The sequence below is a fragment of the Callithrix jacchus genome, chromosome 1 (genome assembly GCF_049354715.1).
Source record: "Callithrix jacchus isolate 240 chromosome 1, calJac240_pri, whole genome shotgun sequence".
Taxonomy (NCBI): Eukaryota; Metazoa; Chordata; class Mammalia; order Primates; family Cebidae; genus Callithrix; species Callithrix jacchus.
Window position 1 is genome coordinate 16,065,397 of NC_133502.1, and position 13,753 is coordinate 16,079,149.

Sequence of the window (13,753 nt, forward strand, 5' to 3'; positions counted from 1 at the left end):
GGCTTGTTCTGTACTAGGTGCTGTCCTAAGGGTTTGACTTTATTCCTCACAGCCACTCCCTGAATATGCATTTTACATATGAGAAAATGGAGACATGAACAGTTAGGTAACTTGTGGAGCTGAGGTTCAAACTCAGGCATTGTGACGGTTGACAACAATCCTGCAAAGCAATGCAGGATTCCACGTTGACCAGGTGGGGGAGGGAAAGGCAGTTTCGATTGTTCCTTATGTGAGGAACTCATCTACCTGGAGTTATTCATTAAGCTGATATAATTTATGGTGTGATCTGCAGAGAATGACCTTATCACACCAATCCAAAAGAAACTACCACTATAATTAAACTGTGGGCAAAATAATGTAGGATATTTTTGTAAACTGTAAAACTGAAATTAAAGTTGTTACTGATCAATTAATGAGGTGATAATTAAACAGAAACTAGCCAACCTGACTGATTATAGACCAATACCTAAAATCTGTTTTTGCAATTCACATCCTTTGAGATGTATTTAATTACATTTGTGACACATGCATATTTAATATAATCTTTTGTGACAGATTGACAGATCTTCACCATCATTATATGTAATTCCTCTTGATGTTTTTGTCATTATTACATGTATATTTGGGAGAGAAATAAAAGGCTGTTTCCCATGTGATAGTGATAAAGAGCAAACTTATAAAAAATGGTTGTCTCCTTTTGTTTGTATGAAACAACCATCTCATTTCCCTCTGGAAGGTCACTAGAGGTTTGAGAGCTGTATTTTGAAACAATATTTTAGTAAATAGGAGAGCAGTGTTAAGAAAGCTTCCCCTTTTTGTGTTATGTTAAGGTTAAACACTGTGCTAGAGTTTATAGTAAAATGTTAAGAATCTTTAATTATTATAATAGCATTAAATTGTTGAAGTTTTGTCATGCTTTGCCTAGAAATAAGCATTGAAGCAGTGACTTAGCAGTGTTATTAGATCTATTAAATAATTGGAAAATTATGTGCTTATTGTCAGCATCTTGGCTTTTTAGAATTTAAAGTATGTTTGTGTTTCACCTCTCTAGTTGCAGTTTATGTAGAATTTAGTGAACTATAATAATGTTGGATGGTGGTAATATCCCAATTTAATTAACTGCATAGCATACAAACTTCTTTGTTAATGGGGAATGGGATATACCTCATCTATTTGATATATAATTTAATAATCATATTTTTGTTAGCAGTAGTTAAGTAATAAGAACTAAAAAAAACCAATAAACATCTCCATCTTTAAAACAGCCTTCTTACAAATATGCAGTGAGCATCTATTGTATACAAGTACTATATCTTCATATTTAGACTATATTTGCTATTTTGCTTTTAACATGTGAACTCAAGTAAAATACTCCAAGGAGTATTGCAAAGTAATGGCCCCTAAAACTTACATAATTTACATGGCTCTTTAATTTTCTTAGATGTAAAATGGAAGGAGGAGGGCATTGAATGGGAGTGTATTATTTCTAGGATTCATTCTAGCCCACAAGTTGAATCAGAAAACTGCGGCTTGACTGGGCACAGTGGCTCATGCCTGTAATCCCAGCACTCCTCGGGAGGCTGAGGCAGAAGAATTGCTTGAACCCAGGAGGCAGAGGTTGCTGTGAGCTGAGACCAAGTCATTGCCCTCCAGCCTGGGCAACAGAGGGATACTCCATCTCAACAAAAAAAAAAAAAGAAAGAAAGAAAAGAAAACTGTGACTTATGCCTGTAATCCTAGCACTTTGGAAGGCTCAGGTGGGAGGACTGCTTGAGGCCAGGAGATCGAGGCCAACCTGGGCACGTAGTGACACCGCACCTCTACAAAAAAAAAAAATTAGGCATGGCGGCAGACATCTGTAATCCCAGCAGCTGAGGTGGGCAAAGTGCTTGAACCCAGGGCGTTGAGGCTGCAGTGAGCTACGATCCCACCACTGCTTTCCAGCCTGGGTGACAGAGTGAGACCCTGTCTCTGAAACAAAACAATCAGAAACGTAAAGATCTTTTTCCACGTTTTGTGCAGTACATTCGCTTTCAAGATACACTGTGAAGGCCTCTCAAAGGAGCAGGAACTAGTTATTCCTCTCTGAGAATCAGTTATAACTTGATCAACAAATCAGCTTTTTATCCTTTATATCATTTGCAGATGTAGAAGCATAATATATGATCAAAGTCTTTTTAAAAAATAGCGGAATACCTGGGTTTTTAGTTTATATTTTCACTGCACAAAGCTAATCTCTTTAACATTTGATAACAAAGAAAGAACTCAGAATTTGTGTATAACAAAAAAGATGACTTAGGTGGTGAATCAAAAACACTTTTTACAGCCTCTGTCTTCCTAAAGTCTTATTATTTTTGGAAATGCTTTTTTGGCAAATACTTTGTTTTGTAAGTTTTACATTTCTAACATTGAATAAAATTAAATGTTTAGCAGGTGCTTGCTGTAATAGAAGCTGTAATATTTTAACTATGTCATGAGGTATCTCTGAGGAAGTGTTTCTTTTTTGTTTTTTAATTGTAAAGGATGTCAGTAATATCTCTCCAATGTCAAATTAGTTTTGGGTGTGTACTTTCTTTTTCCCTGTGCTGACGTAGATAGGAAAATCAGATGTTCCAAACAACTCATGGAAAACGTTCCACTTCAGCGTTATTTGTACCACAAATGCAGTTAAAGGCTTTTAATGGAATCCAGAATGAAAGGCGGATTTGACATGTGAGGAGATGCCTTCTTGAAATAGTACATAAATTATGTTTGTTTGTTTTCGTTTTTGAGACAGAGTCTTGCTCTGTCGCCCAGGCTGGAGTGCAGTGGTGTGATCTCCGCTTACTGCAACCTCTGCCTCCCAGGTTCAAGCAATTCTTCTGTCTCAGCCTCCCGAGTAGCTGGGATTACAGGTGCCCGCCACCACACTCGGCTGATTTTGTATTTTTAGTAGAGACAGGCTTTCACCATGTTGGCCAGGCTAGTCTTGAACTCCTAACCTCAAGTGATCCACCTGCCTTGGCCTCCCAAATTGTTGGGATTACAGGCATGAGCCACTGCACTAGCAAATGTTTTTGAACTTGTTTTAAGTATCATGTATATTCTTTTTTTATAATCATATGTATATTTTTATCATAAATAATTTTCAAGCAAATTGATCTCTTTGGTTAAGCTGGGGAAGGTTTTCGGAAAATAGAGTATGTTGAGATGAATTTCATGAATTTTACCCACCAAAGCCTTGTCCTGGTTAATTCAGATTTATAGTGCCTATACTTTAAATTAGCACTTAGACTTTAAATGGTGGTGGAATGGTGAGACATATGAGGTTTTTATACCAAACACGGCACGCCCCATATCTTTTTTGGAGTTTACACTTTTCAAAAACAGGTGGCACTTCCATGTGTTTATTTCTTCTTTATCTCTGTTTTAGTGAATGATTGCTTTCATCTTTACAAAGATTATTCGGGCTGTAGTGGAGAGAACCAGTTGGAGATATGGAAGATGCATGAGGGGAGGCCAGAGTATCGTGGCAGTCCGCCTGAGAGACACAGTGGCTGGGGTTTGGGCTAAGGTGTTAGCGGTGGAGATGGAGAGAGGTCGTGGTATTTGAGAGCCTCTCCAGCCTCCATTATTTCTAATTCTATGTCCTCTACTCTTCTCTGTCATCTCTCCACTGCCTCCCAGCCCCTTCCACTGTGCCCTCTGTATTGCCACCAACAGACTCCCTTGTATGAGCATTTTCTGGAATGTTCCACCAATTACCCTAATTGAAACCTTAGGGTAGTTTTGTTCTCATACCACGTGCACCTCCAAGACAGGAAGTAGGATTGTTTTCCTCCTCGTGTCATTCAGGACGACTGTTCCACTCTTTCCTGTAAATGTTTCTTTTTCCAGATCACATCATCAGTCTTCACTACCTCATCTTCCTCTTGGCAATCTTCAAGGCCCCTTCCCTGTATCCCTCTCCCTGCATGTGAAGACCAGCAGTCAATTAATGTTCTGTCTCTCTCTATATGATCATTAGTCCTTATATTTTCTCTCCATGCGCAGACACCACTCCTGTTTTTACATCCTTTATCCAGTTTAGATTCCCTGCCCTGGCATTATAGTCACTCACTCATCAATACCCTTAACTGCTCACTCCTTCATTCTTCCATTAGTCTCCAACTTAGAGGAACTCTGCCTCTGCTTTCTCTATGCCTGCATCTAAGCACCTGAGCATTGCTGATGAGCATCACATACCAAGGGCACAGTCCCATTGTTACACGCGTCTGCTGGCCAGGGACAGCTGAGCATCCTACACTGGGTAGCAGGGTTGCAGTTTCTCTGATAACTTCTCCTTTTTCCTAAGTGACTCCTTCCTGTCTTTACTACTGTATTCACATGTCCCACATTCCTGCCCCAGCTGACACTACTTCTGGATGTCCCATTTCTCTACAGCACCAGGGCTCTAAATCTGAACACCATGACTTTTAGTTTTGGTTCATCTAATTCATTGTCCAAGCTATAGCCAGAATGATCTTTCAAAAATTGACAGTATGGCTCATGCCTGTAATCCCAGCACTTTGGGAGGCCAAGGCAGGCAGATTACCTGAGGTCAGGAGTTCAAGCCTAGCCTGGCCAACATGGTGAAATCCCATCTCTACTAAAAATACAAAAAAGTAGTCATGCATGGTAGTAGCGGGTACCTGTAATCCCAGCTACTCGGGAGACTGAGGTAGGAGAATCGCTGGAACCTGGGAGGCAAAGGTTGCAGTGATCCGAGATTATGCTGTTTTACTCTAGCCTGGGCGACAGAGCGAGACTCCACTACAAAAAAAAAAAAAATCTTTCTAGAATATTCCCACATACACCCACCACTAGCACACTTAACTAATTCCTACTAACCTTTCCAATCTTCACTCAAAGATCACTCCTCACAGAGGCCCTTCTTCCTGCTCACAAGTAAAGAATAATGAGAATTCAGAGGAGACTATAGAAATTGGCTGGGCGTAGCCACTCATGCCTGTAATCCCAGCACTCTGGGAGGCCAAGGATGGTGGATCACCTGAGGTCAGGAATTCAAGACCAGCCTGGCCAACATGGTGAAACCCCATCTCTACTAAAAATACAAAAATTAGCCAAGTGTGATGGCACACGCTTGTAGTCCCAGCTACTCGGGAGGATGAGGCAGGAGAATTGCTTGAACCTCAGTGAGCCAAGATTGCACTGTTGTACTCCTGCCTGGGCGACAGCAGGATTCTATCTCAAAAAAAGAAAGCAAATTGTGGAAGATTTGTGACATTTCACAATACAGTTTTAGTAGCCAGATTATAGAAGGTTATGGGGAAAGTAAGAACAGTAAGTACAGTAAGAAAATAGCTGCAGAGAACTGGTTTTAGAACCTGTCAGAATAAGGAAGAGACATGGTTAGGGAGCTATGGAGTTCTGCATGTGCTTGAAAGCAGAGGCGAGGTGCCAGTGGAGACCGAAAGATGGAGAACAGTGAAGTTAAAAGGATTAACTGAGAAGCAGAGAGGGCATGAGTCATGAGCAAAGGAAGGACTGCGGCTGATGAGGCAAGAAAACAAGAGGACTTGGGTCTATGGCTCCGATTCCAGTGAAGAGAAGTAGTCATCCGCTGAGAGTGGGGGGCAGGCTTCTAATTAATGTAAGTTTGGTGCACTTGAGTCCTTGGTCGATACAGGGACAAATTATAGGCTGGGCGCGGTGGCTCATGCCTGTAATACCAGCACTTTGGGAGGCCGAGATGGGTGGATCACCTGAGGTCAGGAGTTTGAGACCAGTCTGGCCAACAGGGTGACACCCCATCTCTATTATTAAAAAAAAAAAAAGGACAAATTATAAAATCTTTGTTTAGGTTAGCGTTGCTGCGAAATACCTCTAGCATTGTATCTTTGGATAGTTTATGAAATACAGAGTTTTTGCATAATTTAAAATAATGCAGTGTTTTCACAGTGCTAAGACATTTTGATAATATTGTCTGCCTTGAAAGGGGCAGATTTTACTTGTGCCCCAGGATGTCATTTGTCACTTCACTTTTGGTCTCTTTTTCTTTTTATCCCCACAGTGAATTTGACTTAATTTGTTAGCTTTTATTGTCAAAGGAAAAATCTTAAAAAGTTCTCACCTCAAACAGAGGTATGTGAGGAAAATACTCACTTTATAATATTGGAAATAGCCATATTAGAAATTAACTAAGGCCGGATATGGTGGCTCATGCCTGTAATCCCAGCACTTTGGGAGCCCAAGTGGGGAGGATTGCTTGAGCCTGGGAGTTCGAGACCAGCCCTGGCACACAGTGAGAACCTGTCTCTACAAAAAAAATAAATAAATAAAAATAAATTTAAAAAATATCTGGAGGTGGTAGCTCATGCCTATAGTCCCAGCTACATGGGAGGCTGAGGTAGGAGGATCACTTGAGCCTGGGAGGTCAAGGCTCAGTGAGCTGTGATCATGCCGCTGCACTCCAGCCTGGGTGACAGAGTGAGATCCTGTCTCAAAAAAACACAAAGAAATTAACCATCTAAATACATCAGAAACAAAAGGGCTTTGTAACCACAGAATTTTAGATATAGCAGAGATATTAGTTCAGGTCTCTCTTTTTCAGATGAGGAAGAGAGATGATCTGAAACACATGGTAAAATTTGGTGTTGTAGCTGAAGTCTAAATCTGCAACCAGAGAGATGGAAATTAGTATCCACCTGTTAACTAAAATGCACTTTTAAAAAACAGCTATTATTTATTGTGTGCCTACTAGTGAAAGGTCTGAAGTCACTGTTGATTGCATATGATAATAACAGAGAAAATGAGCACACGTCACTCCACTTGAAAAAAAAGTTAATGTACTGTATGTATATACGGTACAAAATTCAGAAAGTCCAAATAGATTAATGGTGAAAAACAAGCCTCCCTTTCATCCCTTTCCTCAACTACTCTGTTCCTCTTAAGCATTTGTTTAGAGATATTCTTCACACTTAAAAACACACATGTATAGTTATTTTTTCTTAAAAAATTATAGCTTACTGGATACATTATTCTATATTTTCTTGAAAATGATTTCAAATCACTATGTATAGAGATGAGTCATTTTTCTAAAAGAAGGGCACTAAGTTCTTACATGCTACAGAATATATATTTATTTGATATATTTTAAGGAAACCTTTGCTGGATATAAAATTGGGGGACATTTCTCATTTTTAGTACTTAGACCATATTGCTGTGTGGGTCTTCTGTATGTGTGTTGCTTTCGAGAATTAGGCTGACCAGAGTTTTTTCCTTTCTGGTACATGATTTCTTATTTCTAACAAAATACCTCCATACTTTCTTTTTTTTTTCCTTTTCTTTTTTTCTCCTTTTTTTCTATTTTCGAGACAGAGTTTTGCTCTGTCATCCAGCCTGGAGTGCAGTGTCAAGATCATGGCTCACTGCAGCTTGGAACGTCTGAGCTCAAGCAATCTCCCCTGCCTTAGACTCCTGAGTAGCTGGGCCTACAGGCAGTGGCCATCATGCCTGGCTAATTAAAACAAATTTTTTTTTTATTAGAGTCGGGGTCTCACTTTGTTGCCCAGGCTGGTTTCAAACTCTTGGCTTCAAGCGATCCTCCTGCCTGGGCCTCCCAAAGTGGTGACTTACAGGTGTGAGCCACCATGCCTGGCCATAATTCTTTCTTTAGGTTAAAGTTCCATAAACATCAGCAATCCACAAATTCCAGCTTCTATTTATTTTGACAAGTTTTATCCTATTCTATATCTTTGAAGGTACATGTATTCTTTTTGCTTTGTGAGCCTCTTTTGACAGTTACAGATTCTTTCTACCCCCTGTTCCTCATCCATATCTGTTGTCTTCTCAGTATATCGTTTTATATTGTTGGTCTGCTCTATTTCATTTTAGTTGATTTCTCCGGTCCTTATCTTTCTTTTTAGTTACATTGATTCTATTTTTGGTTGTTTCTTAATGTGGCTTTTATCTCAATAATGTTATTTTTCTCTCCATTTTTTTTTCTGAGTTCTATCAGCTTGACTTTCATTTCCTTCTGTTGTTGTACAATCTCTTCTTTGAACCTTTGTTTTTCTTCTTTGAGTTCTTTTTTTTAAAGAGAGGTCACGTTTCCTATGGTTGCCTTTGAGATTTTGGAGAACTATTTATCTGAACTTTTCCTGTGTTTCTTTGAGTAGTTCTTGTGTTATATGCTCTTAATTTACCTTTTTCTCTTTCCGAGTTTTTTTTTTTCCCCCTAAATTGCATGCAAAGATCCAGTATTGGTTGTTTTCTGAGTGTTGTTTATGTTTAAATAGGGTAGGAGGGTGGGTGAAGCAGGCTGCAGCCTTTTTTAGTACATGTTACTTTGTCATTTCTCACCAAATCTGTTCTTTAGTTTGAAAGGGTGGGCTGGTTCTTCATCTCAGAATCTATCACGAAATGCTACCTTCACTCTACATCTGCCCCTTTGGTCACCGTGGCTGAGGAGTTGCGGTTACACAGTGGACCCTAGTAACAAGGATTCTTTGGTTCGGCCAGCCCCGCCTCTCTCTGGTGTTAACCTGTGGTTCAAAGAGACATTCTCTACTTCTCCTATGGCCTATACTCCATCTGGATTCCCTCCTTGGCTGCTAACATCAGCAGAATCACTGTATCTCTTTTTTTTTTCTTCTTTTTTTTAGACAAAGTCTCACTGTCGCCTAGTGCACTGGCACGATCTCGGCTCACTGCAACCTCTGCCTCCTGAGTTCTAGCGATTCTCTGCCTCAGCCTCCCAAGTAGCTGGGATTACAGGTGCCCATCAGCACACCTGGCTAATTTTTGTATTTTTAGTAGAAACAGCATTTCACCATGTTGGCCAGGCTGGTCTCAAACTCCTGACCTCAGGTGATCTACCCGCCTCGGCCTCCCAAAGTGCTGGGATTACAGGCATGAGCCACCTCACCCAGCCAGAATCACTATATCTCTTATTCAGAACTATGTATCTGTGTATTGCTGGAAGCCTGAGCAGGCTTGTGCTGGCTTTCCGCACATTCCCTTTCTGCACATTCACTTAGTATTGACATATAGGTTTCAGTTGATGATTTGGAGTCATGATAGCTTCCTTGCTTCAGGTATGTAGTGAATGAAGTTGCAAGTTTGTACTCATGACTCATTGTGTATATGATGAAATGCAGCATATTTTTTGTCACCTATAGTCTTCATCAGAGACCCTCTACCTTTAGTAGCAGACAGTGGGAAGAAACATTTGTGAGTAAACAGGATCTTGGCCTCTGTTGTTTAAACAGTCTCTTTGGGGTAATGTAGTGTTTCAGCTTTCTTCTATCCCCAGCTTCTGTGGAGGTGAGGTCTGGGAACAGTGAGAGGGGCCTTTGGGAATGATGGTCAGATCTGCCATCACGGGGAGAAGGCTCACTTACACGCTATCTTCGTAAGACTTTGCTACAAGGGCCTGTGTTGGCAGCCACTGAGTAACGAGTCTTGCTGTTTGGGCTTTGAAGGCCTTGAGGAGGCTTCTGCTGTCTGTCCTTAGTCCTACTAACGTCGGCCCTTTGTATCCGTGTGCTCCACATCTATGGATCCAACCAACTGCAGATATTGGGGGAGAAGAAAAAGATTTGCATCTGTACTGAATAGGTAGTCTTTTTTCCCCCGTCTTTATTCCCTAAACAATAGATGATAACAACTATTTAGAAGCATTTACATTGTATTAGATATTATAAATACAAAGCCATTGTAGGTAATCTCGAGATGATTCAAAGTATATGGAAGAACATGTACACATTCTTAGATGCAAACACTACACCATTTTATATCAGAGACTTGAGCATCCACGAACTTCGGCATCTGTGGGGTGGGGCGGGACAGGGGTGGTGCTCCTGGAACGTGTCTCCCATGGATTCCAAGGGACAACTATATTTGCCTGCAGTCCTCATGGAGTTCCCCATACTGTGTGGTCTTCATCCTAATCCAGACCTTCACTGGTGAGAACGTCTGGATTCCTACTATTAAATACTTCGACTATTTGCCCAGCCCCTCCCTCCAGCCACGCACTGATGTTGCTGCCACGCAGTATTCAGAATGCCGTGAGACTGAGCCCTGGGCTTCACTGCAAGCCTGCAGCCTCCCCTACACTGTATCCCAGAAGCAGATCTCTCACCTGGATATTTTTAGGGCACCTGATAGTTGTCAGAATATTTTCAGCAATCTTTGTCCACTGCCAACCTGTCCCCAAGTGTCCAGCAGAAGAGGAAAGAGTGAGGTCTCTGATACCTGATTTTAATGAGTGAGTGTCTTTTAAGGGAAATAAGTGATAGTGGGGGAATTGTTAGGGATCATATATTATGGTTCTGCTGCAGGTTTATTTGGAAACTTGAGCAAGCTTAAGTATCCCCTTGTTAGGTTGTCTACTGTGTAATCATACTGTCATCTGTAAGCCTCTCACATTAAAGAGTTAGGGAATAAGCATCAGTGAGTGAAAGGAAGAAAACCAGTGGTACTTTCATTTTAAATTAGCTATGATTTTAATACTTCCATTCCTTTTATATTTATTTGGAAATTATTTTTTTCTTTTATGACTGTCCCTGTTTTGAAAGATTATGGGTCTTTCTTTGCATATTCATGAAGGATGACTTGATGAAATTAGTCATTTATGATTGACAGAAATATGACAGAACTTTGCAAAGTTTGAATGGACTTTTGATATTCAACACCAAAGAATTTTGTCTAATTAAAGCTTCTGTTTAATTAAGATAACAGTGCATAGTCCTTCATTAAAATGAACACAGAAAAAGTTCTTCCTTGGTCCTTGGAGAGGATATTATATGCAAGCCCTGTTGTGTGGGTTGCAAAATGTCACTGGAATTTATATGCATTACTTGTCTAATTGCAGTAAATGTAGCATGTCCAGATAGGTTTCGAGTTAGAAGGCTGTTTGTTACTTACGGAAATCACTTGAAGCCTCAGTACCCAGAGGCAGCTGTTCACAGGTCCTTCACCTCTCCCCGGAGATGGCTGGGAAGACGCTGTTGTTGGACCCTGTCTTTCATGGCTGGAGCAGTAAACATGACAGGTTGTTTGGGCGCCATCTGTTTAAAATGGCTGCTGCTTTGTATGCAGCAATGAACTTGAGATCAGTTTTCTGTCTTTCTTCATAGTAACGGTCTTATTTGGTGTCACAACAGGTGGAAGTTGATGGGTCGAAACTGAATGTGACCAGCACGTGGAACCTGGCTTCGCCCCTATTGTCTGTCAGCGTTGATGGCACTCAGAGGACCGTCCAAGTGAGTGTTGCGAGGATTTCCTTAGAAGGCCTCCTCGAGTCCAGAATCCTTGTCAGCACCTGTGTGGCTAATACTTATAGCTATAGGCGGGAAAAAGCTGTATTTTATTCACCTTATACTTTTTATAGTCGAAAACTTTTTCATTTCTTATTTTAGAGGATCTTAAGTGTTAAGCTGAGCAATTAATGTTTTCTTTTTTCAGACAATCCAAGAAGGTTTGTGTATTGTACTTTGTGGAAGACAAGGAATTCTGCATGCTTTTCTAAAAATACTAGAAGATTAGCTATTGGTTGTTTTTTTTTTTTCCTCTTCTGTGGGTTTTTAGTTGAAAAATACAACTGACTTTGTTACCTTTCTTTTCTGTTCGGTTGAAATTACGTAGTGTTAGGCTAGCAGAACACGTATTATTCAGGTGACTTTCCACAGCTCACTTATGTCCTTTAAAATTTTAGTAATCTTAATTTATTGACCCTTCTTTTCACCTCAATATAAAATGTCTTGCCTTGAGGAGATGCCTTGAAACCCGGAGATTATAGAATGATTTTTGTAATCTGTGACTTCCATTTTAAAGTAGAAAGTTATGAAAAGAGAATCTGCCAAAATTGTTTATCTTGCCTCATATTTGAGGTTTAGAGTTTTAGGAAAAGAAAATCGTGGAACATGTGGCTATCACAGGATAATAAAAATCGACCCCCCCGACCCAACGCATAGCATGAAATGCTCATTCTTTTTTTTTTTTAATGAAAATTATCTTAACTTGATTTTACACAAGAAACTGATTTTAAAAACCTTGAGAAACTGGGATAATCACAGATTAAGACTACTTACTCCATACCTTATTCTTACCTATCTCTATGAGAGGCTGGGGCAGAGGATTTCAGAACCCACAGAAAATATTTGATGACTGAACTGATTTCTAAGTTAGTTTCAATTAATATATTATCTCTGTGGTTTTGAGCAACCTTGAACTCTTGGTAATGAACCTTATATTTTGACTTTGGTTTTGTGACTTGTCTGTGTATATTTTTTCTCATGTTTTTCATTTTCTAACTCTTGTCTTTTCTCATATTTATAACTTCATAATTATATCAATAAAAATTATGAAGTGGAATATTTTAAGACCCTTGAAAGAATATCACTATATAGTTTCACATTACTTAGATTTGCATTATTATGTCTTTAAAAACTGTGGTAACCGGGTGTGGTGGCGTGGTGGCTTATGCCTGTAATCCCAGCACTTTGGGAGGCTGAGGTGGGCAGATCACCTGAGGTCAGGAGTTGGAGACTACCCTGGCCAACATGGTGAAAACTAATCTTTATTAAAAATATAGAATTAGCTGGGTGTGGTGGTGTATGCCTGTAATCTAGCTGCTCGGGAGGCTGAGGCAGGAGAATCACTTGAACCTGGCAGGTGGAGGTTGCAGTGAGCTGAGATCGTGCCGTTGCCCTCCAATCTGGGCAACAACAGTGAAACTCTGTCTCAAAAAAAAAAAAACAAAAAAAATTAGCAATGCTATTGATATCACTCCTCCTTGATTAAACGCCAGCCTGACGTTTGTGAGTCTAGCCCATGTTGCTGCCTGTAGCTGCAGTTTATTTACTTCCATACATCATATTAATATACCACAATTTATTTATTCTCCTCTAAATAGACATTTGTGTTATTTTCCTGACTTTGTTGTCACAGTGATGCTTATATGAACATGCTACTTCCTGTTTCCTCTTGACAGAGGAGATTCTGCAGGGCATGTGCGGTAGAACAGCCATGCTGTGGGGCTGGTGCTTTCTCCATTCTGCAGGGCAAGGCCAGATGGGTTTTCCTGTGTGGCTGTACCAGTTTACGTGCCCACCAGTAGTGAAGATGATAGTCATAATGGGAACGATGAGCTAAACTTATTCTGTACTTACTATGCCCAGCACTGACTGTTCTGAGGACTTTGTATGTATGAATTTGCGTAATGCCCCAGCAACCCAATAAAGTATGTACTAGTGTTATCTCTCATTTTGTATTTAGGAAAACAGAGGTTTGTGGAGGCTAAATTGCTTGCCAATCTAGTAGTAAATGAAAGTGCCAGAATTTGAACCAAAGAACCGGTGTCCTTGACATTTTTTTCCACATCCTGGTGAACCCTTGGCATTCCCAGACTACTTAGGTTTTTCCTGACCGGTGGGTTTAAATGGCATCTCATCCTGGTTTTAATGTATACTCATAATAGTTGACTCATAAAGGTTCTTCATATGTTGTGGATCCTAATCCTTTGTCATATGTGTTGACAAATAACTTCTCCCAGTTTGTAGCTTGTGTTTTTATAGTTTTAAGTTATCCAAGTGAAGTTTTAAGGTAAGATTTAATGTCAGAATTTTCAGTATTTTCCTTTATGGTTTGTGTGTTTTGCATTTGTGTAGATAATCCTCTTCTACTCCTAAGCTCACAAAGATGCCTAGATTTTCTTTTAAACCTTTTTAAATTACACTTTTCAAAGTTAAGTCCTAATCCTCATGGGGTT

The 13,753-nt window shown here is 40.0% G+C and overlaps 1 protein-coding gene across 11 annotated transcripts in view; it reads left to right on the top strand.

Annotated features, from left to right (window-relative positions):
• PCCA (propionyl-CoA carboxylase subunit alpha) overlaps nt 1-13,753 on the top strand; it is a 433,256-nt gene that overhangs the window by 314,127 nt on the left and 105,376 nt on the right. For 9 of the 11 annotated variants that reach the window (XM_054246197.2, XM_035293344.3, XM_002742504.6 and 6 more), the window contains one exon: nt 11,148-11,246. The exons of the other annotated variants lie outside the window; for them this stretch is intronic. In XM_054246197.2, the coding sequence (XP_054102172.2) occupies nt 11,148-11,246 (99 nt within the window). The remainder of the gene's footprint in view (nt 1-11,147; nt 11,247-13,753) is intronic. 11 annotated transcript variants of the gene reach the window in all.